Consider the following 27,657-nt stretch of genomic DNA (forward strand, 5'->3'; position numbering starts at 1 on the left):
CTTAAGCAGAATACCAGGGCTGTCTAGTCGGATCGAGTTTTTTTTTTCGATGTCTGATGCTTAAATTCTTGAGTCATCTTGCTTGGCGAACTCTGTACGTGTGCCTTGTCTCGGCAGTCGGAGCACAGCCTTTATCCAGTAATGGCAGAGTGGGCCCATGAACGAGACGGGCCAAGGCCCAGATCCGTTGTTGCTATTCGCACTCTTTAGCGCTACTTTTCAGCGAAGGAACATTGTTTTTCTCTCGCAAGAAATCGACAGCAGCTAAATTTCAATGAAACAAACGAGGCTATTTTTGGCAAATATTTTTTTTCTCACCTATATGTGCATAGTTTTAAAGTCTGCCAGAGTTTCCCTTTTTTAGTATTTTATTTCATGTATGTAATTTTGCATTCCACTTCGGAAGAATGCCCGTAGTACCTAGGTGGCAACAAACCTCGAGATGTAATAAAGTGATATTTTTGGAATAGCTATTCAAGAGAAATCTTGAAAGGGGCCTTATATGTTCACTCTTTCTCATGGGTATTGTGTGCCAAAGATTTCATGCTCCTAAACGTGTATTTCATCACCGGGTTATGGGTTACTTTGCACGATGGTAAATGTTTCATGGTTTGATCTGTCCCATTCTATCATTGACATGACTTTAATTTATAATGGCTAGCCCATTTCTTGATGGTATTTGAAAATTAAGCATTATATGTTCTTGCTTTATAATGGCATGCCCCTTCTTGATGGTGTTTGATGAAGTGAGGAATTAACAATGTTGTCAGTCCACTAAGGTCAGGCCGAGGCCCACTTGTTCGTGCAAGCGCAGCCCTGGGCCCAACAGATCACGGCCCATCCCTGCCCGGCAACAAGCGCCGTCTCGGCATGTCTCCAGAAGACTAGAAGAACTCTCCTGATCCCAACCCGCACTCGCCCAAAACCCTACTGCTCCCGCTCCGCTCCGCTCCGCCGCCTTCTTGGCCTGGCCGTGTGGTTCCTAACACTAACGCCACCTCGCCGCCGCCGCTGGCGAGATCTCCGGGTGGAGCAAGCGAGGCAAGGCAGCAGCCATGTCGATCCGCGTGCTGAACCCTAACGCCCAGGTGCTCAACAAGTCGGAGGCGCTGCACATGACCATCAACGCCGCCAAGGGCCTCCAGGACGTGCTCAAGACCAACCTCGGCCCCAAGGGCACCATCAAGATGTAACCTTCCGGTCCCTCCTCTTCCCTCTCATCCCGCCGCCGCCAGCTCACCTTCTGGTAGATTCGCTGGGCCGTAGGGTTTGGTCCTTTATTTTTCGTGCGGCGGTATGGGTATAGGTTTCGTGGCGTAGCTGTTCACTTGTAGATTGAGATGCATAGTCTCCCCTTTGTTTTCTGCTTCTCGTTTGGCTGGCTCCGCGTGATCTAAATTGCGCGTGTCGATTTCTGCCTGGATCTCCATTTGGCAGTTCATTTGCTTATTTGTAACAAATTGCCCGTTTGCTGGTTTTAGTTGTTCAGATTTATAGCGGAAAGTTAATCTGATTTTAGCAAAGGTTGCTTAGAATTTGTTGGCGTTTGGTTTGTGCTGCTCAGGCTTGTGGGCGGAGCTGGTGACCTGAAGCTGACTAAGGATGGGAACACCCTCTTGAAGGAAATGGTATGGCACTACCTTTGACAGAAACATTCTATTGACATCCTGATGATATTTGTATTTGGTGCTGTTTTTCTTTGATTTGATGTCTTGTGTCATTTATTTGCAGCAAATTCAGAACCCAACTGCAATCATGATTGCGAGGACGGCTGTGGCACAGGATGACACAAGTGGTGATGGCACAACATCCACTGTGCTTTTTATTGGGGAGTTAATGAAGCAGTCTGAGCGGTGCATAGATGAAGGTATTTTGTTAATTTGTTCTAGGAACATGTCTAATCTTCCCTGGGTTGGTGTATTGATTTCATTTTGTGGTTTCTGAAACTTCTTTTACTGTATTTGAGATATCATGTTGGCATTTAGGAAATCCGTGTACAACCATATTTATACCTATATAAGGTGATTCTCTATAGACACTATACAATTATGTCAGATGTAGCTGCCATTTGGCTGTAAGAATTTGGACTTGATGTTAATCTTTCTGGATATTATTTTACTGTGTAATGTGGTTTGGAATTCCTGAAGTGAAGCATCATTTCATCGAATTAAGTCTAAGAATGGGTGTGCAGCGTGAGTCTTTATCTCATCTCATCATATATAAAAGGAATTTCCTTTCTGGGTGAAGCACTGCTAATGGTTTAGGGATATCACATGATTCTCGTATCGCATGTGATGATTCATGACACCCCATTAATAATATTTTGATCTTGGCGGTCAGTATCGATGTTTAAAGGTAGAGAGCAACACAAACAGTCTTGATTAAGCATTCTCTTTTCTTGTAAACCTGAAGGTATGCTGAGAAGTTCTTGTGCAGCTCCATTGTGTTTAGGGAACATTAGTAATATGTATACCAGGCTTGCATGGGTTATTACATAAGTTAGCAAAAAAAATAATATTCTAGAAAGTCAAGGTTCTACATATTGCAGTAGGAGAGCTGTCCTTTTGGATGAAGCCTTTTTTTTTGTAATAAGCTATTTTCTATAATTATATTGTAACCAATTATTATTCTTGTAGGTACTCATCCAAGATTCTTGGTTGATGGTTTTGATGTTGCTAAGAGAGCATGTCTTGATTTTCTCGAAAAGTTCAAGACACCAGTCGTTACTGGTGAAGAACCTGACAGAGATACCTTGAAAATGATAGCAAGAACAACTCTTAGGACAAAGGTATTACGGTCTTTCATCTGCCATGTCAGAAGAAATTTACCTGTGTGCCACTCAAGTTTTACATGGACTTACTATATTGCAGTTGTATGAAGGATTGGCTGATCAGTTGACGGACATTGTTGTGAATGCAGTACGTTTGATGTCTCTTGTACCTGTGAAACGTTTCTATACCTGTCCATTTTGAAGCATATTTGAATTTCCTGTATAAAACTGTTATAGGTTCTGTGCATCCGCAAACCAGATGAACCAATTGATCTTTTTATGGTGGAAATAATGCACATGCGCCACAAATTCGATGTTGACACCCGCCTGGTACATATTCATTTTTTCATTCCAATATATGGCATTGTGCTAAATTTCAGTCTCTTTAAAGAATGGCTTTGGATTAACATAGCAATGTAACTTGATAATGTTATATGGAGGGATGTCAAAACTTTACAAATGTGCCATGATATTCTTGTAGGTTGAGGGTCTGGTCCTGGACCACGGTTCTCGTCACCCTGACATGAAGCGCAGGGCAGAGAACTGTTACATCTTGACCTGCAATGTCTCATTAGAATATGAGAAAAGGTGCATACCAGTACAGCAGTGTTATTTTTTTTTTATGTTTTGGTTTTAGTATCGCTTATTAACTGGTTATGTAAACCTCTAGCCATGTTTTTGTTGGATTGGACTGTTAAACTCAAGTGTCCATGCTCCCTTTTATAACTGGTTATGTAAACCTCTATTGTTTTACTCCAACTTCATCTCTTAATTTTGTTTCTGCTGTGAGCCAAAACTGTAATCAGTAAATTGGGTTCAATATGCTTATAATTATTTTGTGTTTTTTCATGTAGTGGTGAAGCCAACTGTCTTACTGACATGTAAACTTTGCAGTGAAATCAATGCAGGATTTTTTTACTCAAACGCAGAACAAAGGGAGAAGATGGTTGCTGCAGAGAGACGCCAAGTTGATGAACGTGTCAAACGGATTATTGAGTTGAAAAATAAGGTAATTTGTTTTGTGCTTTGTGCCCAGAGTTTAATTTTGCCATATGCTGCATTATAGTGGGTAAAATTGTTCTCATGTTTCCTTGCATGCAGGTTTGTGCTGGAGGTGATAAAAACTTTGTGGTGATCAATCAGAAGGGCATTGACCCTCCATCACTGGATCTCCTTGCTAGAGCGGGGGTAATCTCTACTCTGCTCTGACTTCTGCTTGGTGGTTCCATGATCAAAGCTAATTTACAACCTTGAATGCATTTAGGTTTTCATTTTAGAACGTGGATCTCATGAAGTTAACAGTTGAAATAGGCATTGTATGATTAAACCATGCTCCGAAATGATCATTTATGTGAAAAATAAACAAAAAAAAGGTCCATGTATCAATGTGTCTTTAGTGATCCTTCCTCTGGGAAAAATGCTGAAAGCTGTGCAACCAAACCAGCTCGAACTTTTATTCCAATCTCCATATATTTTGAGGTATGGCAATATACAATGTTTTGACTAGATTCATCTTATTATATTTTTTTGTACTTTTTAAATAAATAACAAGATATTAGTGGCCAAAACATTTTGGAGGCTGGCAATGTCTAAAAATGTATTTGTTAGTGGAGAGTAAGCTCTTTGCATGGAAGCTTATTAATAGCATTATCTGTGTTGTTAAATCCATTTTCCTATTTGGGGCATGTGACCTGAAATGATTTTACAGATTATTGCTCTTCGAAGAGCGAAGAGGAGAAACATGGAGAGGCTTGTGCTAGCATGTGGTGGTGAAGCTGTCAATTCCGTTGATGACTTGACTGAAGATTGTCTAGGCTGGGCTGGTCTTGTCTATGAGCATGTTCTTGGAGAAGAAAAGTACACATTTGTGGAGAATGTGAAAAACCCTCGCTCTTGTACTATACTGATTAAAGGTTGGTTTATTCTTCAGAAACAGCATCGTCTTTTCTGATACCCTAATTGAGCTGTGAATTGAATGTCGTTTGACATATTCAGGACCTAATGACCATACCATCGCACAAATCAAGGATGCTGTCCGTGATGGTCTAAGATCTGTTAAGAACACAATTGAGGATGAAGCAGTTGTGCTGGTATGATTTGTAAATTTCTCTGTTGTGGAAGGTAGCAGGAGTTAGGAAGAAGACTCTGGCTTTTGCTTTTGGTGTTCATCATTATTGACTCTGATAAAAGTTGATAGTTCTGACTGGAGTTATTGGTAACTTAGTCAACCTTGTGTCTACAATTAGTTTGATTAAACTTGCAACCTGCTTAGTGTCAAGTCCATAATATTACTATTGTACTGACCTTGATCTGCATCATCCTGTTTACTGTCGTGGGCCAACTTGTGTTTTGCTTTAGGCTCTTTATCATTTGCTTTGGTTTCAGTTGAGCAGACAGCCATTGACTTTTGCGAGTGTAGGGTGCTGGTGCTTTTGAGGTTGCGGCAAAGAAGCATCTTATTGACAACGTGAAGAAAACCGTCAAAGGAGTAAGTGCACAAAAGCATTGGTAATGCTTTACATTTACTGCTGCAATATCAACATGCTGCTAACGCTATAATCTTGGCAACAGCGAGCACAACTTGGGGTGGAGGCGTTTGCGGAAGCTCTTCTTGTTATACCCAAGACTTTAGCTGAAAACTCTGGTTTGGATACCCAAGATGTGATTGTTTCTCTCCAGGTATGTTAAGATATTTGCCCCTTGTTGGTGTTTCACTTTGTTTGAAGTTAAGCCAGGAAGTTCTTGACTATTTGCCTTGTGTTTTCTTAAGAATGAGCATGACCGTGGATTAGTTGTGGGATTGAACCATCACTCTGGGGAACCGATTGATCCCCAGATGGAAGGCATCTTCGATAATTACTCTGTGAAGCGCCAGATCATCAACTCTGGGTATGTGATGCATCTGTCAGTTTTTGTATTTCTATATTCTTATAGCTATGCTTTCTAAAACATCCTTGATGTGCAAGCTAACTTTTTTTTGGTCTTTGCTGTAGACCCATCATTGCATCCCAATTGCTGCTTGTGGATGAAGTGATCAGGGCAGGCCGCAACATGAGGAAACCAACTTAGAATTTGTTGCCACCTAGCAGAGACTAATTTGTTGTACCTTTTGTTTTTTGTTTTGTGCCTAGTAGTGATCTGGATGATACATTTATGGCTTGAGTTAGTCCCATTTCACGAAGCAGGTTGCATTCTCTGTCACTTGTGCTCTCTACCGTTGCTTTAAATTTTGGATTACTGCGTGCTTATATTTCAACATGGGATTTTAGTTTTATCGATGGTCTGGATTTTTTGCGGCATACATTCTACTAGGAACTTCTTGTATGTGATAAACTAGGCTATCACTCCAATTGTGACAATGACCATGTGCATGTAAATCATGTCCACGACCTATGAAACTGGGTGTAAGTGCACTAAGACTGCCTTAGCAATTTACTCTATGCATGTGTGTATGTAATGGTAGGCTGGTAGCCATTATCTGCTTAGCGCGTGTTTAGTTCGCGAAAAGTGCGAAATTTAGCTACTGTAGCACTTTCGTTTTTATTTGGCAATTAGTGTTTAATCATAGACTAATTAGGCTCAAAACGTTCGTCTCGTAATTTCCAACTAAACTGTGCAATTAGTTTTTATTTTCGTCTACATTTAATACTTCATACACGTAACGCAATATTCGATGTGACGGATACTGTAGTACTTTTTGGGAAAACTTTTCACGAACTAAAAAGGGCTTACATTTCCTTCCAACTCTTAGTCTCCAGCTGTTGCATGTATACGTTTCAGTCGTGAAGATTGTTTCTTGTTCTCTCCACATGAACTGTTGTCTGAATGTGCTTCGCTATCGTGGCCTAGCATTAGCTATCCGAATAAATACATGTGCTCAACAATGAATCATTTTTTGGTTTTCCTTGTGTTGTTTTCTCTATTCAGTGTTTGACAAGACAAGGGCTAATATATAACTCAAACCTTCCAGATTATCTTAATTATTTCAAATTTGAAAATCCAAGCCATTTGCATAGCCACCATACGCATACGAGTATACGACGCATAAACGATTAAACGTTGCGCGCAGCGTGACGTCCTAGTTTATATATGTATGTACTTACACTCATCTTCGTAAAGGCACGTACATATCTAACCCATGAACATTTTTGAAAAAACTAGACATTCGTGACCAAGAATTTATATAAAAAAGGGCGTACTCAGTACAGAGAGCTCTCGCTCTGTGCGGGGTCTGAGAAAAGGTGTTAGTGGCAAGCCTTATCCTCGTCTGTGCAATGTGAGAAGACCGTGACTTGAACCCGTGACCAAGAATTTATATATTGAATAGATATTCTACTATAACAAATCTAACCAGTTAAGTTATATATATATATATATATATATATATATATATATATATATTCCCTCTGTCTCTAAATGTATGTCGCCACGGTTTGCGTGCCGATAAGTTTGACTCGATTTATGAAAAATGTATGCAACATTTGTGTCTCCAAATAAATTTGTTAAAAAACTAGATTCAAATATCTATCAATGATACTAATTATGTCTCATAAATATTTTTCAATATACATTTGGTCAAAGTTGTTTCTTGGGAAGCGAAAACGACACACGTTTAGGGACAGGGGGAGTATATATATGAAAAAGAATCATGACATAGGCCATGCTCGCTTTGCTAAAAAGACACGACTGAAAATATCGTTCGCTGATTCGTTACGAGAAAAAAAACACGGTTCGTTTTTTAAAATAGCACGGCTCTTCACGGCATAGTCAATCTCGGTACTTAGGCCCCGTTTAGATGCGATTTTTTTTTGGCTTTTGGCTACTGTAGCACTTTCGTTTGTATTTGGCAAAAATTGTCCAATTATGGACTATTTAGGCTTAAAAGATTCGTCTCGTCAATTACAAGTAAACTGTGCAATTAGTTATTCTTTTTACCTACATTTAATACTCCATACATGTATTGCAAGATTTGATGTGACGAAGAATCTTGAAAATTTTTGGATTTTGACTTGCATCTAAACTGGGCCTTAATGCCAAAACCGATACGATGTGGGAGACCGACCACGGAAGGGAGGACGCACATGGTAGGCTGGGGCCCACGAAGCTGACGCGAGGGACCCTGGGAAATGGCAGAGGAGCGACAACTACGGCGAAACAGCTGCGCCCTGTGCAGTGGTCGGTCCCCGTGGCAGTGGCAGTGGCAGTCCGCGGACAGGTGACCCCAAATCCAGATCCACGGCCGCCCTTCCCGTTCCTGGCCGACGCGACGCCGGCGCTTTCGCGCGTCGTCTCTATCTCTCGGTCACCGCACAGGGGGGCTGACGGCTGGCTGCACCGGCCGGCCAGCCAACCAACCACGCGGACCTGGTGGCGCCACCACCGTACCTGCTGCACTTGCATTTGCACGCCCAGGATGATGATGCTACACGCGTACGTCCACCGTCCATTAACGATCGTACGTACGTCCGTCCGTCCGTCCGTCCGTCCAAAGAGAATCGCAGCTGCTGGTTCGTTCGACGACTTCAGTTCAGAGGCGGCTACCTCCTCCGATCCCGTCCGCTCTTTTATTTTCTTGTTGACGATCCAGGAGCATCTAAACACCACAACCATATTATGCACATCTATAACACTACAACACAGTTTTGTATATTTGTTATACTTCATCTAATTCTTGTATATATGAATTATAAAAATTATTAAAACTTTTCGTGAAAATGGTAGATGCAAAATATTTTTTTTTCTATGTCATCGGCGGACAAGAAAAAAAAACAAAGATATTTCGAGAGTCGTCCTTGAACGGCACGATATGAAGATGCGCAATAAGATTTTACCTAGTACAGCGCATGATGTGTTGTGTAGTCCAAGTCCCGCCTCTACTTCCGATTCACCACACAGACCGCTTTTTTCCTTCTCTGTTCATGTTGTCCTTCTCTGCCCACCAGCCTCAACCAAACGGTGTATGAGAGGACCTAGAAAGGCTACGGATCCAGCTCACAGATCACCATTAACACTTGAGTCAGAGTTGAGTACATAGAGAAATTGTGTAGTTACCACCTCACTCAAGCAATAAGTACCGGTTATCATCACCTAAGTTATTGCTGCGTAGTCTATCTTCAATACAAAGTTGGTTCAAATCTAGTTAAGGCCCCCTTCGGAACGCGGGATTTTTTTTTATTCCTGTGTTTTTTCCGTGAAAAATGAGCTGAATCCTGTAAAATTCCTATACAATTCTTGTAAATTTTCTGTGTTCCAAAGAAGACCTAAATTTTTAATCTTTGTAATATAGCACTTCCTTACCTCTATTTTTGGCTCCGTTAGAACAACAGGTGAGGGCAGGAGCTAGAGCGGTAGATAATTAATTTGGAGCGCTACTAAACTGGCCCTGAATCATGAGCCTAAAAAGCATGGTACTCCATCGACCCTCATCTCTTCACTACGTGAGCTGCCGTCCAAGGGATGTGACTCGAATTTACTGGATTCGTAGCATCGTATCACACACTCGTTGAATTTTCGTAGAAATGGTTTGCATGCAGAGGCAGAGTGACATTATAAGGCGGCGATGGAGGAGACGACGCGGACGTGCCGTCCAAATGGTCCGACGAACGTGCCCATTCCGCCGGCCGACGAACGTACGTGCCACGATATCTTTGGCTCTGTTGGTCTTGCGCTAATTTGCACGGCTGATTTGTTGGGAGAGAAAAATACTGCACCATGGCTGATATACCGGTTTATAATGGCAACCGAACCGAGCCTTTCACCGTCAATTCCAAACAGGGGCGGATCAAAAAAAATTGAGTCATTGATGTCATAGTATAATAATCTTACTAAAATCATAGGATCATCTCTTGCACAAGCAGTGTTTACAAGGTAATTTGTCTAAGTTCATTGTTGAACTGTGGCTCCGCCCCTGATTCCAAAACGCGAGGCCGGCCGCGCGCGCCGTCGTACTCTTGGGCGATCGCCGGAGCTTTCATGTGTCGTGGCAGCACGTGCGGCGTCCCCATACCGCGTACGTACGTTTGGATGCATGGCTGAGGCCACCCGGGATCCACGCCTGCCGTGCTATATCGGCCGACAGTCACCAACAGCCGGGGTCGGTACCAGCAGGTAGCTGACCCTTATTATCTTCGTCCAATTGGTCCACGCACGCAACCACGCGTTAGACATGGGACGTGTGGTTTTCTTTTTCTTTTTTCACGAGATATATGTCCTGTATTGTATCCTGTCACCGATTTTTTCTGAGACTTGGTACATAAACGCTCACATACACTCATCTCTATCAAAGTACACACACTTTACCTCTATGAGCACGTCCAAACTGCTAAGTTAAACTGACAAATCTCAAGATTAATAACGTCACCACAGACGCCTACTTGAAAGGTCCTTGTTTGGTTTTGGTAATTGAGTGACAATCTTAGGTGGACTAATACGTACGTGTTTGAGTGAGATACACAGGCGATGTAATCATGTGTGAGCAACCTTTGCCATAGAGGTGAAATGGCTTGGATATGTTGCAAGACTCACACATATGATGAAGGAGCTTATTGCATATGAGACATGACATGGAGTCATGTGGCTAAGGTGGAGAAGATCAAGACAAGACTTGGCTTGATGGACCGGTTGCAAACGTGAAGGGCAAGTTGGAGGCTTTGGAGCGATGGACCGCGTGGCGGTGAAACTTGAGCCAGACTTGGCGCCGATGGACAAAGGCAACGGTGAAAAGCAAGTGAGTTCAAGATCGATGAACCAATACAGTCACATGATGATATGAAGTGGATCATATCATTTGTGATCTTGTTGGTGCATGTGTTGCATCGACATTTGAGGAGATGGAATGGAATACGCAAGGCAAATGTATAACCTATAGGGCATTTTATTTCACCGGTCATAGGTGTATAGAGAAGTTTATGACCGGGTTTAGGATAGATGGCCGTACTATCAAGAGGAACAAACGTGTTTGCATATCGGTCATCTAGTGCCATTCGAGTGATCTAACTTTACATCGTTGCTAGGATCGAGTGGCATGATGATTTGAGTGACTAATCCTTTGGATAATGTTTGTGAAAACCTAACACACATACACAAGATGGTGAACACTTGGTGGTGTTGGCACATTTGCAAAGGACGAGTTGTTGGAGTTGATTTGGATCAACTTGGTGAAATTGGAGAAGAAAAGGAGAAGAAAAGAACAAGTTTGGGTTGTCCGAAGGCTGGAAAATGCAACCAAACTTGTGCCTAACGCGCAGCCCTTCCTACTACAAGATTCCTACGTCGTTTGCAGAGGTCAAACGTGAAGTATTGGGCACAACGATGGTTCTACATGCCATAGGGGGGACATTATGTGGCGTGCGGCATTGATCAGATTCCCATGAGCAACGCCAGGTGGTCGGAGAGACCTAGTGCTAGTGGAATGGAGCAGGTGAGGGAGCTCCTGGCGTTGATTGACCGAAGGAGAGTAGATGGGGTCATAGTGGTGACGAACTTTACTTTTCGGTGATGCCAGCCCAGCAAAGAGAGGGCACACCCTACATATGAATTCCAGGGGATACTGACGGGACCCAAGAGGTGCCCGAGCCGATTACCCAAGAGGAAGTCAAGCGGTGGATTGGGGTGTTGTTTAACCTCATGGGGCGTCGCAAGGTTGACGACTAGCAGAAGGCCTTCAGTGTTGGGAACATCCCACAAGCGGTAAGAGTCTTTGTATTAGTTTGGCCTAATTCCTTTTTTGTTGCGATGTACTCACTCGTGCTCTTAAAGATCCGTGGGCAGGACTGAGTAACATACTTCTCAGTCGTGCCGTTGGTGGAGTAGCCAAGGGGTGTTGATGCCCAGCCGAGCAGTCCCCAGCATCGAGCCAGCTCGGGGGGCTGGTGGGGACAGATCGGATGATAACAACGATGAAGACGGAGGTGAGAGGACATCAGATGTCCGTGAAAAACTTCAGGGGAAGTGGCCTGTTAGCGAGGAGCCGTCCCTGAAGAGAAGGAAGACGGCGGGATTGTCCCATCGAGAAGAGCGGCCGGTGAACATCGGCGCTCCCGCTCACCCCCAAAGACAGCGAATGATGGTTTCAAGCTCGTCAGATGATGATGGGTTTGCGGTGCCACCATCTCCAAGGGTCAGGACGCCACCACCGGCCGTGCCAGCCGGAGCGGAGACCCGCGAGATGCAACAGACGCGACAAGCCATGGCCACGACGCGCAGCGGTGTTCGAGCATCATCAGCAGCAATGACTCGTGTGGCGCCAGCATCAATAGCCTGGGCACTTGCTGAAGCCCCCGAGATCATAGTTACATCCCATGTGGTAACAGTGCAGGCGGCCACCATAGTCCCTGAGACCGCGTGGATGACTCCGGCGGCGGCGATGGAGACATCGAGTGGTTTAGGTGGTAGGCCAACGGGTAGCAGGCGGGGGCGCCAGTTCCAAGCTGTGCAACGGGTGTCACAGTTGTAAGTACCTTGTTTACTTGCTATGTTGCTTTGGTATGGTAGTTTGCTTCTTTAACTTATTGTTTTTTGTTGAAGCGCGGAGTCGACGGAGGAACTACAGCCATGGGTTGCTAGTGACGAAAGGCGTGCTGGGGAGCCAATGGCTCCCCTCGCTGACCCAGCGTAGACAAGAGTAGATCTAGTTGCCCCTGCCTCGAAACAATCAATAGCTACAGGGCCATCCGGCCGTACTACGGGAAAGCCCTCGACAGCTGGACCGACGTCGCTTGGCGGTGGGTTGCACGATTGAAATGTCATTGGATATTGCAATCTTACCAAGCCATTTGACCTGGCCTTTGCCATTATCACCAAATGTAATACTATCATAACCATCATTGACATTGGTATTGATTGAGTTGAACATTCTTGTATCACCGGTCATATGTTGAGTGCACCCACTATCAAGAACCTAATGTCTTCCTCTGACTTTGTAATTGACCTATAAAAGAAGATCAATTCTTTTTAGGTACCCAAATTTGTTTGGGATCCTTAAATGTTAGTTACTAAGCTCTTTAGCACCCAAATGACATTCTTCTTTGAGCCCATCCATGGTGCACCAATGAACTTAGCCTTCGCACCATTTGTACATTTAGTAAGCACATAGAAAGAATCAAGCTTAATTGAGGATACATTGGCTTGTGGCTTCTTTTTCATGCACTTTTGCTCTACATGACCAACTTGCTTGCAACTAGTGCAAAACCAACCATTGTTCTTTATAAAACTAGTCTTGTGAGGAGCAAAGGCCGCCTTGCCTTTCTTGGGGGTATAGCTCAATCCCTCTTTGTAGAGAGAAGCTCTTTGGCTACCCAAGCACATAAGCAAGCGGTCTTCACCACCATATGCTTTAGCCAAGGTGTGATTGAGCTCTTTTACCTCCTTTTTGAGTATCTCATTCTCAACCATAGTGAGGCATCACAAGTAAAACCATCACCACTAGATGAGGTAGAAGTGGATGTGCTACAAGAAGGGTTAGTGGGAACAACAATGATAGGCTTATATGACGATTCTTCAATTATGTCACATGTTAAGCCTACTTCACATGTTACAACTTGCTTCCTCTTATTTTGCTCATTAAGTAGAGAGGAATGAGCTTTTTCAAGCTTCTTGTGAATCTTGCCAATCTCCTCATGGTCTTCCTTTAGACTCTCATGAGATGCATTGAGCTCATCAAAGGCTTGCTTAAGGGCTTTTAGTTCCTTACGTAAGCTTTTGTATTCCCTTCTCTTAATGTCAAAATATTCCTTAGCATCATCTAACATGTCAAGTAGTTCATCTTTAGTAGGTTCATCATCATCACTATCACTTTTATTTTCATTTTTGTTATCATGTTCCTCATCATCACACTCATCATCGGATTGTACCTTAATGGCCTTAGCCATAAAGCATGATGGAGTGTCAAAGATAGAAGGCTTCTTATTGATAGCAATGCTTGCAAGAGCCTTCTTGTTAGCGGTCTTGTCATCATCACTATGATCATCATCATCATTTGAGGAAGCATCACTATCTCAAGTGACCACATATGAACCACCCTTTTTCTTCTTCTTGAAGGTCATCTTGTCCTTCTTCTCTTTCTTTTCCTTCTTGTCCTTCTTCGTGCTCTTCTTGTCCTCCTCATCATTGTCCCTATTGTATGGGCATTGAGTAACAAGATGATCCTTGCTTCCACACATGAAGCACCTCCTTGACTCTTCTTTGTTCTTGGATGAAGACTTCTTTCTTCTAGCACGGTAGCCTTTCTTCACCATGAACTTACCAAATCTCTTGACAAAGAGAGCCATCTTCTCATCATCATCATCCCATGAACCATCATCTTTACTTGATGTATCTTGCTTGGCCTTCCCCTTAGATGATGTGGCTTTGAATGCCACACTCTTCTTCTTGTCATCCTTCTTCTCAACTTTCTTCTTCTTCTTTTTTCCTTCTCATCATCATCTCTATAAGTGTCATCGGTTATCATATCTCCCAATACTTGGTTTGGTGTCATGGTGTCCAAACCACTCCTCATTAGCAAGGTGACCAACATGCCAAACCTTGCGGGTAAGTATCTCAAGAACTTATGGAAGAAGTTCTTGTCCTTCACTTCTTCTCCAAGTGCTTTGAGATCATTGACAGGCACTTGAAGACTATGGAACATCTCTGACACACTTTCATCATCCTTCATCTTGAAACTAGCAAACTTCTCCTTGAGGATGTATGTCTTGGCGCCCTTCACGGCTTGAGTGCCCTCAAATGATTCTTCCAACTTCTTCCAAGCTTCATGAGCCATCTCAATGTTCTTGATTTGCTCAAATGTTCTCTCATCAATAGCATCATGAATGGCACTCAGAGCAATGTCATTGTTTTGGAGAAGTACTTCTTCGACCGCGGTGGGATTCTTTGGATCGACTATCTCAATTTTGGTCTCCACCACCTTCCACACTCTTTTATTGATTGACTTGATATATGTTGTCATCTTAGCCTTCTAATAGGGATAGTTTGTGCCATCAAATTAGGGTGGCTTCTTGGTGTTGTTGATTTGAACCATTTTGACACCGAAGATTGTTAAGCCTCAAATCACAGTGACCATGGCTTTGATACCACTTGAAAGGTCCTAATGGCTAGAGGGGGTGAATAGCCTATAAAAATTTCTACAACAACACTAAACAAAATGGTTAGACAATTATGAGGTGAAGCAAATGTTGCGCTAGCCTACTAAAATGTAAGCCATCTACCACAATTCGAGTCTCTATGATATATAGGCACACAAAGGCTATGTCACTATACTAAGTTAGTGAGCTCTCAATGACTAACTAAAGAGACTCACTAACCACTAGATACGACACAAGCTTGCTCTCAAAACTAATTACACTAAAGAGCTTAGCTACACTATGAATGTAAATACACAAGTGGTTGAGATGTTTATATCGCTATATAGAGAGGTGTGCCAATCACAAGATGTAACACCCTAAAATTTGAAATTCTTTTAAAAATAGTAAATTTGATTTAAATATGCAATTATATGTGCAATTCAAATTAGGAAGTAATATTTCTTTTATAAAATTAAAAGAAAATGCAAGAATAGAAACATGTGATGCATTCATGCTATTGCGTATTTAATTCTGTGACGGGTGTTTTATTCAAATGCTAAAAGATTCTAAAAACCTTTTGAAAATGAGTTTGAAAATTTTATTTATAAAAAGAATAAGGGAAAATTCCTTCCATTCCTCCCTTCCTCACATTCGGCCCGCTGGCCCCCTCTTTTTTTTTCTTCCCGCGGCCCAGCACCGCAGCCAGCAGCCCAGCTCGCCTTCCCCTTTTCCCGCTCGGCCCAGCTCGCGCCAGCCGCCCAACCGCGCCGGCCCAGCCGCGCCAGCCCAAGTCGCGCGCACCCCTGCTGCAACCGCCACGCCTCCCTTTCCTCCTTCAGCCGCTGACGCCCGGGCCCGCACGTCAGTGCCGCCCCCTTCCTCCCGCAACCGCAGCGCGCGTCAGCCGCAACCGCCGCCCGCGCCCACGTCGCGCGTCGTGGGATCGCCCTCCCCTCGCCCCGGCCTCTTTTTAAGCGAAGCCGAGCCCCCGCGCGTTCCTCTCTCGCTCTCCGCTCCAATTTCACCCTCGCTCACGCTTCGGAGGCCACCACCGTCGCTCGGAGAAGCCCCGCCGTCCACCGAGTTTGGAACCGCCGTGGACCGCCTTCCCCGAGCCATCTCCGACCCATTTCTTCCCCGCGGTGAGACCCCCACGCTCTCCTCTCTCTCCCTGTCATTCACCTTGGCATTTGAAGGCTTGTGTGTCCGTTTTGCGTGCGGCCGGGAAGCTCTTGGCCGTCGGCCATGGCGGCCGCCGCTCCAATTTTCCCCTCCGGCCACCTTTTTGGCCTAGCCGTACCCCCCTGTTTCCCCCGATAACCCCGGTGCTCTCAGTTCTTCGATTGGCGAACCCTAGCCCCGGAACCGCGCGCTCCGGCGTGTCCTTGCCGCTGGCCATGGCTGCGCCGCCGTGGCTGTCACTGTGCCGGCCGCCGGTGCCCCTTTCTCTCTCCCTCCCATCTGTTCCGGGCCGTCCGATCTTGATCTAACGGCCACCGTTGGCCGATACCCCTTCGCGGGTGGTTTTGCTAAAGAGCCCTCCTGTTTTCGCGTAATAGAACCCGCAGTCCAAAGCGCATTTCCCCTATTACGCATTCTTGTTTTGAAAGCGTAAAGTCATCGGCTTAAGTCAAAAGTACGCTTTCAGTATTTACAGAAATGCCATTTGAACTGTTTCGCTTATAAAATTGTCGTTTTAGCTCCGAATTGATCCATTCAAATCGCATTAGCTTCGTAATTTCATAGGCTACATGTTAGAACTACTGTTAATCAAGTTTGGAACTTTTTAATTTCATGATTAGAATTAATTAAATATAGGGCTATAGGAAAACCCGTTTTAATCACAACTTTCGTATTTTAGCTCCGTTTTTCGTGAACTTCGTGTTGACATGATCGTAGAGAAACGTAGATTAGTTTTACAAACATTTTATCTTGTTTTCAATACTGTTGGTGTACTGTTCTAATGATAGGAATGTTTGCTTTGCATGAATGCTTTTGGAATGTTGTATGTTGCCGTGTTGGTCGCGTTCAGACGGTGAGGAAAACGTTGGAGACCAAGAACTCTTCGACGACCAGCAGGACCAGCACGAGTTTGTGAACCAAGGCAAGTATAACATGGGCCTTCCTTAATGTCCTATTTCACTTTAATCAATTACTCATTTGCATGTGTCTAAATTTGATACCCGTAAGGACATCCTAGTGATTGTTAACCTGTTTCTTGTCTCCTATGGGTTAAATGCATATGGGTAGATTGCTAGTGCTCTAACTGAACTTGATATACATATTGACGAATGATACTATGGAACAAAGTGAGTAACATGAATTATAACAACTGTTCCATAGGGCGAAAGTGCAAATGACCTTTGTTCATGTTGCTCCCGGCCCTCCATAAGGACTTATCTATCGGCAAAAGCTAGGACTGACAGTGCAACCGGGAGAGTCATATGGCTCTGACTTTAACTCAGTAATAGGACCTTTCCTAGCTGGTTAGAGGTTACCTTTTTGGCGCAAATGGGGCTTACCACTTTGGGTATAGGGCTGCCTCTGTTCCTATGAGTATAGCCGCGATGGATTTGTGCCATAGGAAAGGGGGGTCCCTACATCTGCCTGCCAAGGAAACCTAGCGGCCCTAACTTGTTAGGGAAACCTATGAAATGGCTTCATAGTGTACCCTGCCCGCTCACCTTGGTAGTGACATGGGAGTAATTAACCCGGGCGTATGGGGATCACGACTCGCGGTGAATGTGCACCACCTCTGCAGAGGGTAACAAACTGTTATAACAGCCGTGCTCACGGTTACGAGCGGCCCGGAAAACTCACAGAATAACTGGTTAATTGTTGATGATCATTTAAAGTTGTTCAATGATGATATATGGTACACCTGACCCCGATATTTGTTCTCATGGGAATTAAATGGGAGCTTAAGCATAACTTGATAATACTTGAGAATAAAAGTTTGACCTATTAAAAATGCTAACTGCAGTAAACCAGAGTCTATCCTTTTTGAGCTTCATAACCCCATGTTAGCTTGCTAAGTACGGAATATACTTACACTTGTTTATTTTCTTTACTTGGATAAAAATCCCGGATGGGTAACAGATGACAACGGGTATGAGGATTTCCCGGAGGATTATTAGGCTTGTGGTCAACCAGTTGACCTTCCCTGTGATGACGGCCACGAGAGTTCATTCTATTTTTATTATTCCGCTGTGATGTATGAGACTAAGTTCTATTATAACTCTGATGTATGAGACACTGTGATGATACTATTGTAATTTGTCAGCTTGTGTGTGTGATTGATTCCTGGGCACACACGAGTTTTGTGCATTCAATTTTATCCTTAAAATTGGGTGTGACAAATTGGTATCAGAGCCGTGTTGACTGTAGGACGCAAGCCTAGTTAGAAAATGGTTGTTTTTGCAGCTTTGCTCCTCTGGTTTCTTGCTTACTGACTTATCCTTGTTATTTTATTAAAACATTTATGCTTTTCATACCTTAATCTATTATTTAAAATTGTTGATTCTAATTTCTATCTCACTTTAAATCTATAGATGTCTCATAATCCGAAGACTGCTCGACTCAGCACCGCCGGTTATCGTGCCATGTTCACCCCGCGTGCCCCACCAGCGGAGAGGGAGATTGTGATCATCTCCGACGACGAGGAGATGGCTACACCGACACCTACACCTACCCCTACACCAGTCGCTGTGCCCGTCTACCCTGTGGTAGCTACACCTGAGGAGTCGACGGCTACTTCCCCTACACCTGCACCCGCCCCAGCTGCCCCCGTGGAGGAAGATGAGATTGGCTGGAAGTGCAAGTACTACTTCAAGCCAGCTCCAGAGACAGCCTACTACCACACTCTCCTCACCCACGTGCTGGACGACTACTTCCCCGACTTGCACGCCTCCATCAGCTACCACTGCGCCGAGTATAAGCACCCACTGGAGGCTACCTTCTGGAAGGTAGAGCTAGTGGTCACCGCATGGAATGATGTCATCAATGGACATGAGGTGGAAACTGTCCACAGTGCCCCTGCCAGGAGAGCCCATGCTTTGGATGGCATGGAGGATGCAGCACAGAATGCCTACATCCACTACCATGGTCGTCGCTTCGAGGCCATGAGGGAGGATCGTTTCAGGTTCCTTCCTCGAAATGATCATGAGGGTGTTTGGCAGGTTTTGGCTCCACCAGAGAATGATCCCACTTTGGAGGCAACGGTGCAGCATGTCCACGCTATGCAGGGAGTGGATGATGAGATCAAAGGAGAACTACGTGCATCTCAGAGGGCGCAGAGACGTCTTCAGAAACAAGTGGATGAACTTCGAGCACAGCTGGGACAGCCTTCCATCTACAAGAAGAAGCGCCGTTCCTTCACCATGATTGACACCGCTCCATAGGTGTTAGGTGCCTTAATCTAGTTTATCACGTCGTTAGTTCGTGTCCTTATTTAGTCTTGTTGGTCTTGTGAACTTGGTTGATTAGATGTTTGATTTGTGAACTTGGTTGAGTTGGTATTTTGCTTGATTGCTGGAAGTTTGTGGGCATGTCCACAACTTCTTTAGATTGGAACTTTAAATTTAGAATGAAATCTTAATGCAGAAGTATCATTTTACCTTATCTCTGCTGTGCTGATTTCTGGAGCGGCCTGTGTTCTTTATCTGGTAACTCGAAATCGGGGATGATAAAAATTCTGAAATTTGTGTGGTGATGACTAGACCTCTGTATCTCTCAAGTGTCTTTGGAATCACGTCAATAGCTATTCAGGTTTGGGAGATCTAATTGGCACAAGTTGATGTTCCTGCGCTGTCTGGAACTCAGAACAGTTTCGGTTTAACTCTATTTTTGACTATGTGTGAGTTCGAATCTGTAAAAGTGGTCAAAATGAAAGTTGTAGCTGATGTCCTAAGCTTTCTAACGAATCTTGGTGCACCTCTGTTGGACCTCTGAAACTCAAGTTATAACAGTTTTACTGAACTGCTGAATTTGAGTCTTGCCCAGAAAAATTTCAGCATTGTTTCATATCTCTTGTAAGTTCTCTATAATTGGAAAAAAAAATCTCTAAACTTTGCACATTTGTTGGACAACAGATGGCCGCAAGAGGAGGAAGAGGCAGAGGCCGTGGTCGTGGGCGTGATGCTCTTATGAATCCGCCACCGCCACCTGTGACCATGGAGCAGATCTTGGGTATGCAAGCGCAGCTAATGCAAGCTATGATGCAGCGTTTGGACAATGAACCTGCAAGAGGTCCACCGCCTATCCAGGTTAGAGATAAGCGTGGAGAGTTTATGAAAGGTCGTCCACCGGTGTTCACACATGCCACAGACCCTATGGAGGCCGATGACTGGTTGCGTGCTGTGGAGAAACAACTGAACATAGCACAATGCAACGACCTGGAGAAAGTGTTGTATGCTTCCGGGCAACTCCAGGGAGCGGCTCAAGATTGGTGGGAATCATTCCAGTTTGGACGTCCCAACAATGCTCCTGATATCACATGGCAGGAATTTAAGGACAGTTTCCGATCATACCATATTCCTGATGGACTAGTGGAATTAAAGCAGGAAGAATTCAGATCTCTCAAGCAAGGATCAATGACTGTGGCGGAATATCAGGACAAGTTCGCACAACTATCCCGCTATGCTCCTAATGATGTGGCAGATGACAAGGATAAGCAACGCCGTTTCCTCAAGGGACTCTATGATGGACTGCAGCTCCAGCTGATGTCTAATACTTATCCTAATTTCCAGTCTTTGGTGAATCGCGCAATCGTGATTGATGATAAGCGCAAGGAGATGGAAGCTAAGAAGAGAAGGCTCCAAGGGCAAGCTTCTGGAAGCAACACACGCCCACGTGCTTTTCCCCAGCAAGGTTTCTAGCAGAGGAATCAAGGACCAACTCATCAGGGAAACCGTGGTCAGTATCCTCAGCGGAACCAGTTCCAGCAACGTCCTCAGTATCAGCAACAGTTTGGAAGTCAGCGTCCCCCGCAACAGACTAGCAATCCTGCAACACGCCAGAGAGTGCCTAACAATGCTCCTGTGAAGAGTGGCGCATCCAACAATCCCAATGCCTGTTACCGATGTGGAGAAGTAGGTCACTATGCTCATCAGTGTCCTAAGAAGCAGAACCAGCAAGTACCTCAGAATCAGGCCAACAATCAGAAGTTCAACGCCCGACCACCTCTCACAGCGAAGGTGAACTATGTGTCATCTGATGCAGCTCAGGAGACGCCTGAGGTCATGTTGGGTACGTTCAGTGTCAACTCTATTTCTGCTACCGTACTTTTTGATTCTGGTGCTTCGCATTCTTTTATCTCCCAAGCTTTTGTTAGAATGCATAGCATACCTTTGTGTGCCATGAAAAACCCAATACTAGTGAATTCCCCGGGAGGTAGTATGCCCGCTTCTTATTGGAGCCCCTCAACTAGCATTTCCTTAAGGGGGGTAGACTTCAAGGTGAAGCCTATTGTGTTGAGAACAGCGGGAATTGACCTTATCCTGGGAATGGATTGGATGAAACAACACCGGGCAGTGATACAGTGTCAGGAGAAATCTGTGGTTGTGACATCACTCAATGGGGATAGAATCTGTGTAGAAGTAGTAGTGCAAGCTCAGCCTACAGCCACAGTGAATCAGCTAGATGGTGAAATCAATGAACAAGATCGGGTCGTGGAGGAATTTCCGGATGTCTTCCCCGATGACTTGCTAGGTATGCCACCTGACCGAGACATTGAATTCATTATTGAATTATTACCTGGAACTGCACCAATAGCTAAACATCCATATAGAATGGGAGTTAATGAATTAGAAGAGCTTAAGAAACAACTAAAAGAGTTGCAAGAAAAAGGCTTCATACGCCCCAGTTCTTCCCCGTGGGGGGCACCTGTGATCTTTGTGGATAAGAAGGATGGTAGTCAACGGATGTGTGTGGATTACCACTCACTTAATGAGGTTACCATCAAGAATAAATACCCTTTGCCTAGGATAGATGATTTGTTTGATCAGTTGAGAGGAGCTCATGTGTTCTCCAAGATTGATCCCCGATCTGGTTATCATCAGCTTAAGATTCGGAACTCGGATATACCTAAGACAGCATTCACTACACGGTATGGATTATATGAGTACACCGTTATGTCTTTTGGATTAACCAATGCACCTGCATACTTCATGTATTTGATGAATAAGGTGTTCATGGAGTTTCTGGATAAATTTGTGGTAGTATTCATAGATGACATACTAATATTCTCCAAGACTGAAGAAGAACATGCGGAACACATAAGGATGGTCTTGCAAAAGCTTAGAGAACATAAGTTGTACGCTAAGCGGAGCAAGTGTGAGTTTTGGTTAAAGGAAGTCTCTTTTCTGGGTCATGTTGTCTCCAATGGTGGAATAGCAGTGGATCCAGGCAAAGTGCAAGATGTACTGAATTGGAAACCACCAACTACAGTAAGTGAAATTCGTAGCTTTTTGGGATTGGCTAGTTATTACCAAAGGTTCATTGAAGGCTTTTCCAAGCTAGCCAAGCCTATGACAGCTTTGTTGGAAAAGAATGCTAAGTATGTATGGTCGGATAAATGCCAGGCAAACTTTGAAGAGCTAAAGAAGAGATTGACTACAGCTCCAGTATTAATTTTGCCCGATTTAAACAAGAACTTCTCTATATATTGTGATGCATCCCATTTGGGTCTTGGATGTGTGCTTATGCAAGAAGGAAGAGTGGTTGCATATGCATCTAGACAACTAAGGAAGCATGAGTTGAATTATCCTACTCATGACTTGGAATTGGCAGCTGTGGTTCATGCTTTGAAGATCTGGAGACATTATCTGATTGGACATAAGAGTGATATCTATACTGATCATAAGAGTTTGAAGTATATATTCACCCAATCAGATCTGAATCTAAGGCAACGTCGTTGGTTGGAATTGATCAAAGACTACGATTTGGAAGTGCATTATCACCCGGGAAAGGCAAACGTCGTAGCTGATGCACTTAGCAGAAAGAGTTATGCCAATGGTATTCAGACAACATCTATGTCAGCAGAGTTGTGTGCTGAAATGGAATATCTCAACCTGAGTCTAGTCACTAATGCAATGGAATTGGTGATAGAGCCTACATTGGAACAGGAAATACGCAAAGGACAATTGGAGGATGAAAAACTTAAAGAGATAGCAGAGAATGTAGTGCTTGGAAAGGCACCCGGATTCAGAATGGATGAGAATGGAACTCTTTGGTTCGAAAAACGGATATGTGTTCCGGAAGTGAAAGCTATCCGTGATGCAATTCTGCAAGAGGCTCATGAGTCTGCTTATTCTATACATCCCGGAAGTACCAAGATGTACTTGGATCTCAAAGAAAAGTATTGGTGGTATGGTTTGAAGAGAGATGTGGCAGAATATGTGGCTTTGTGTGACACTTGTCAAAGAGTGAAAGCTGAGCATCAGAGACCTGCAGGGTTACTACAACCAATGAAGATCCCAGAATGGAAATGGGAAGAAGTTGGCATGGATTTTATTGTAGGATTACCCCGCACTCAAAGAGGTTATGATTCAATATGGGTAATAGTGGATCGACTCACCAAGGTCGCTCACTTTTTACCAGTCAAGACTACTTATAATGGTGCAAGATTAGCAGAGTTATACATGGAACGAATAGTGTGCTTACATGGTGTTCCCAAGAAAATTGTGTCGGATAGAGGCACCCAATTTACATCGCAATTCTGGCATAAAGTACATAGATCTTTGGGAACAAAGTTGAATTTTAGTTCTGCTTACCACCCGCAAACTGATGGACAGACGGAAAGGATCAACCAGATTTTGGAAGATATGTTGAGAGCCTGTGCACTTCAGTATGGTGATAGTTGGGATAAGAGTCTGCCTTACGCAGAGTTCTCATACAACAATAGTTATCAAAAGAGCCTCAAGATGGCACCTTTCGAGGCGTTGTATGGACGTAAGTGTAGAACACCTTTGTTCTAGAATCAGACTGGAGAAACTCAAGTGTTTGGTCCCGATGTCCTTAGAGACGCGGAAGAACAAGTGAGAATGATTAGAGACAATTTGAGAGTAGCTCAGTCTCGACAGAAGAGTTACGCTGATACTCGCAGAAGAGAGCTGACTTTCGAGATTGATGATTATGTGTACCTGAAAGTGTCACCAATGAGAAGTGTGAGAAGATTTAATATGAAGGGAAAGTTAGCACCAAGGTATATAGGACCTTTTAAGATCCTAGAGAGACGTGGAGAAGTAGCTTATCAGTTGGAACTGCCTGAGAGCTTATCCGGTGTGCACGACGTGTTTCATGTTTCCCAGTTGAAAAAGTGTCTGAGGGTACCAGAAGAACAAATTCCTTTGGAAGAACTTGTTGTCAAGGAAGATCTTACTTATGAAGAGTATCCGATAAAGATCTTGGAAACTGCCGAAAGAGTTACGAGAAGCCGAACAGTAAAGATGTGTAAGGTGCAGTGGAATCGTTACACAGAGGATGAGGCTACTTGGGAAAGAGAAGAGGATCTGAGAAAGACTTATCCCCAATTGTTTGAGTAAGCAATCACCCGAATCTCGAGGACGAGATTCATCTTAAGGGGGGTAGAATTGTAACACCCTAAAATTTGAAATTCTTTTAAAAATAGTAAATTTGATTTAAATATGCAATTATATGTGCAATTCAAATTAGGAAGTAATATTTCTTTTATAAAATTAAAAGAAAATGCAAGAATAGAAACATGTGATGCATTCATGCTATTGCGTATTTAATTCTGTGACGGGTGTTTTATTCAAATGCTAAAAGATTCTAAAAACCTTTTGAAAATGAGTTTGAAAATTTTATTTATAAAAAGAATAAGGGAAAATTCCTTCCATTCCTCCCTTCCTCACATTCGGCCCGCTGGCCCCCTCTTTTTTTTTTCTTCCCGCGGCCCAGCACCGCAGCCAGCAGCCCAGCTCGCGCCAGCCGCCCAACCGCGCCGGCCCAGCCGCGCCAGCCCAAGTCGCGCGCACCCCTGCTGCAACCGCCGCGCCTCCCTTTCCTCCTTCAGCCGCTGACGCCCGGGCCCGCACGTCAGTGCCGCCCCCTTCCTCCCGCAGCCGCAGCGCGCGTCAGCCGCAACCGCCGCCCGCGCCCACGTCGCGCGTCGTGGGATCGCCCTCCCCTCGCCCCGGCCTCTTTTTAAGCGAAGCCGAGCCCCCGCGCGTTCCTCTCTCGCTCTCCGCTCCAATTTCGCCCTCGCTCACGCTTCGGAGGCCGCCACCGTCGCTCGGAGAAGCCCCGCCGTCCACCGAGTTTGGAACCGCCGTGGACCGCCTTCCCCGAGCCATCTCCGACCCATTTCTTCCCCGCGGTGAGACCCCCACGCTCTCCTCTCTCTCCCTGTCATTCACCTTGGCGTTTGAAGGCTTGTGTGTCCGTTTTGCGTGCGGCCGGGAAGCTCTTGGCCGTCGGCCATGGCGGCCGCCGCTCCAATTTTCCCCTCCGGCCACCTTTTTGGCCTAGCCGTACCCCCCTGTTTCCCCCGATAACCCCGGTGCTCTCAGTTCTTCGATTGGCGAACCCTAGCCCCGGAACCGCGCGCTCTGGCGTGTCCTTGCCACTGGCCATGGCTGCGCCGCCATGGCTGTCACTGTGCCGGCCGCCGGCGCCCCTTTCTCTCTCCCTCCCATCTGTTCCGGGCCGTCCGATCTTGATCTAACGGCCACCGTTGGCCGATACCCCTTCGCGGGTGGTTTTGCTAAAGAGCCCTCCTGTTTTCGCGTAATAGAACCCGCAGTCCAAAGCGCATTTCCCCTATTACGCATTCTTGTTTTGAAAGCGTAAAGTCATCGGCTTAAGTCAAAAGTACGCTTTCAGTATTTACAGAAATGCCATTTGAACTGTTTCGCTTATAAAATTGTCGTTTTAGCTCCGAATTGATCCATTCAAATCGCATTAGCTTCGTAATTTCATAGGCTACATGTTAGAACTACTGTTAATCAAGTTTGGAACTTTTTAATTTCATGATTAGAATTAATTAAATATAGGGCTATAGGAAAACCCGTTTTAATCACAACTTTCGTATTTTAGCTCCGTTTTTCGTGAACTTCGCGTTGACGTGATCGTAGAGAAACGTAGATTAGTTTTACAAACATTTTATCTTGTTTTCAATACTATTGGTGTACTATTCTAATGATAGGAATGTTTGCTTTGCATGAATGCTTTTGGAATGTTGTATGTTGCCGTGTTGGTCGCGTTCAGACGGTGAGGAAAACGTTGGAGACCAAGAACTCTTCGACGACCAGCAGGACCAGCACGAGTTTGTGAACCAAGGCAAGTATAACATGGGCCTTCCTTGATGTCCTATTTCACTTTAATCAATTACTCATTTGCATGTGTCTAAATTTGATACCCGTAAGGACATCCTAGTGATTGTTAACCTGTTTCTTGTCTCCTATGGGTTAAATGCATATGGGTAGATTGCTAGTGCTCTAACTGAACTTGATATACATATTGACGAATGATACTATGGAACAAAGTGAGTAACATGAATTATAACAACTGTTCCATAGGGCGAAAGTGCAAATGACCTTTGTTCATGTTGCTCCCGGCCCTCCATAAGGACTTATCTGTCGGCAAAAGCTGGGACTGACAGTGCAACCGGGAGAGTCATATGGCTCTAACTTTAGCTCAGTAATAGGACCTTTCCTAGCTGGTTAGAGGTTACCTTTTTGGCGCAAATGGGGCTTGCCACTTTGGGTATAGGGCTGCCTCTGTTCCTATGAGTATAGCCGCGATGGATTTGTGCCATAGGAAAGGGGGGGTCCCTACATCTGCCTGCCAAGGAAACCTAGCGGCCCTAACTTGTTAGGGAAACCTATGAAATGGCTTCATAGTGTACCCTGCCCGCTCACCTTGGTAGTGACATGGGAGTAATTAACCCGGGCGTATGGGGATCACGACTCGCGGTGAATGTGCACCACCTCTGCAGAGGGTAACAAACTGTTATAACAGCCGTGCTCACGGTTACGAGCGGCCCGGAAAACTCACAGAATAACTGGTTAATTGTTGATGATCATTTAAAGTTGTTCAATGATGATATATGGTACACCTGACCCTGATATTTGTTCTCATGGGAATTAAATGGGAGCTTAAGCATAACTTGATAATACTTGAGAATAAAAGTTTGACCTATTAAAAATGCTAACTGCAGTAAACCAGAGTCTATCCTTTTTGAGCTTCATAACCCCATGTTAGCTTGCTAAGTACGGAATGTACTTACACTTGTTTATTTTCTTTACTTGGATAAAAATCCCGGATGGGTAACAGATGACAACGGGTGTGAGGATTTCCCAGAGGATTATTAGGCTTGTGGTCAACCAGTTGACCTTCCCTGTGATGACGGCCACGAGAGTTCATTCTATTTTTATTATTCCGCTGTGATGTATGAGACTAAGTTCTATTATAACTCTGATGTATGAGACACTGTGATGATACTATTGTAATTTGTCAGCTTGTGTGTGTGATTGATTCCTGGGCACACACGAGTTTTGTGCATTCAATTTTATCCTTAAAATTGGGTGTGACACAAGATGAAGCCAATCAATGACAATAGAGTCCCGATGACAACAGGTGATACAATGATTTTTAACTGAGGTTCACTTGCTTGCCGGCAAGCTACTCCCCGTTGTGGCGATACACTCACTTGGAGGTTCACGTGCTAATTGGCATCCCATGCCAAACCCTCAAGGGTGCCGCACAACCAACACAAGATGAGGATCACACAAGCCACGAGTAATCCACTAGAGTACCTTTTGGCTCTCCACCGGGAAAAGGTCAAGAACCCCTCACAATCACCACGATCGG

General features: G+C 44.4%; 1 protein-coding gene across 1 annotated transcript; it reads left to right on the forward strand.

Annotated features, from left to right (window-relative positions):
• The first annotated feature begins 901 nt into the window (after positions 1–901).
• LOC136547517 (T-complex protein 1 subunit zeta 1) lies at positions 902–6,020 on the forward strand. Its single transcript, XM_066539458.1, has 15 exons — positions 902–1,189; positions 1,565–1,628; positions 1,732–1,867; positions 2,637–2,788; positions 2,871–2,918; positions 3,008–3,100; positions 3,252–3,358; positions 3,665–3,779; positions 3,872–3,958; positions 4,479–4,683; positions 4,766–4,860; positions 5,190–5,258; positions 5,342–5,449; positions 5,541–5,659; positions 5,764–6,020. The coding sequence occupies exons 1-15, from the start codon at positions 1,056–1,058 to the stop codon at positions 5,837–5,839; spliced, it is 1,608 nt and encodes a 535-aa protein (XP_066395555.1). The 5' UTR covers positions 902–1,055; the 3' UTR covers positions 5,840–6,020.
• The last annotated feature ends 21,637 nt before the right edge of the window (positions 6,021–27,657 follow it).

Source organism: Miscanthus floridulus, chromosome 3 (genome assembly GCF_019320115.1).
Source record: "Miscanthus floridulus cultivar M001 chromosome 3, ASM1932011v1, whole genome shotgun sequence".
NCBI lineage: Eukaryota > Viridiplantae > Streptophyta > Magnoliopsida > Poales > Poaceae > Miscanthus > Miscanthus floridulus.

Coding starts and splice junctions, on each gene's coding strand:
- LOC136547517 (XM_066539458.1), top strand. CDS start 1,056: ATGTCGATCCGCGTGCTGAACCCTAACGCCCAGGTGCTCAACAAGTCG. Junction 1,629..1,731: donor ACACCCTCTTGAAGGAAATG/GTATGGCACTAC, acceptor ATTTATTTGCAG/CAAATTCAGAACCCAACTGC. Junction 4,861..5,189: donor AGGATGAAGCAGTTGTGCTG/GTATGATTTGTA, acceptor TTGCGAGTGTAG/GGTGCTGGTGCTTTTGAGGT.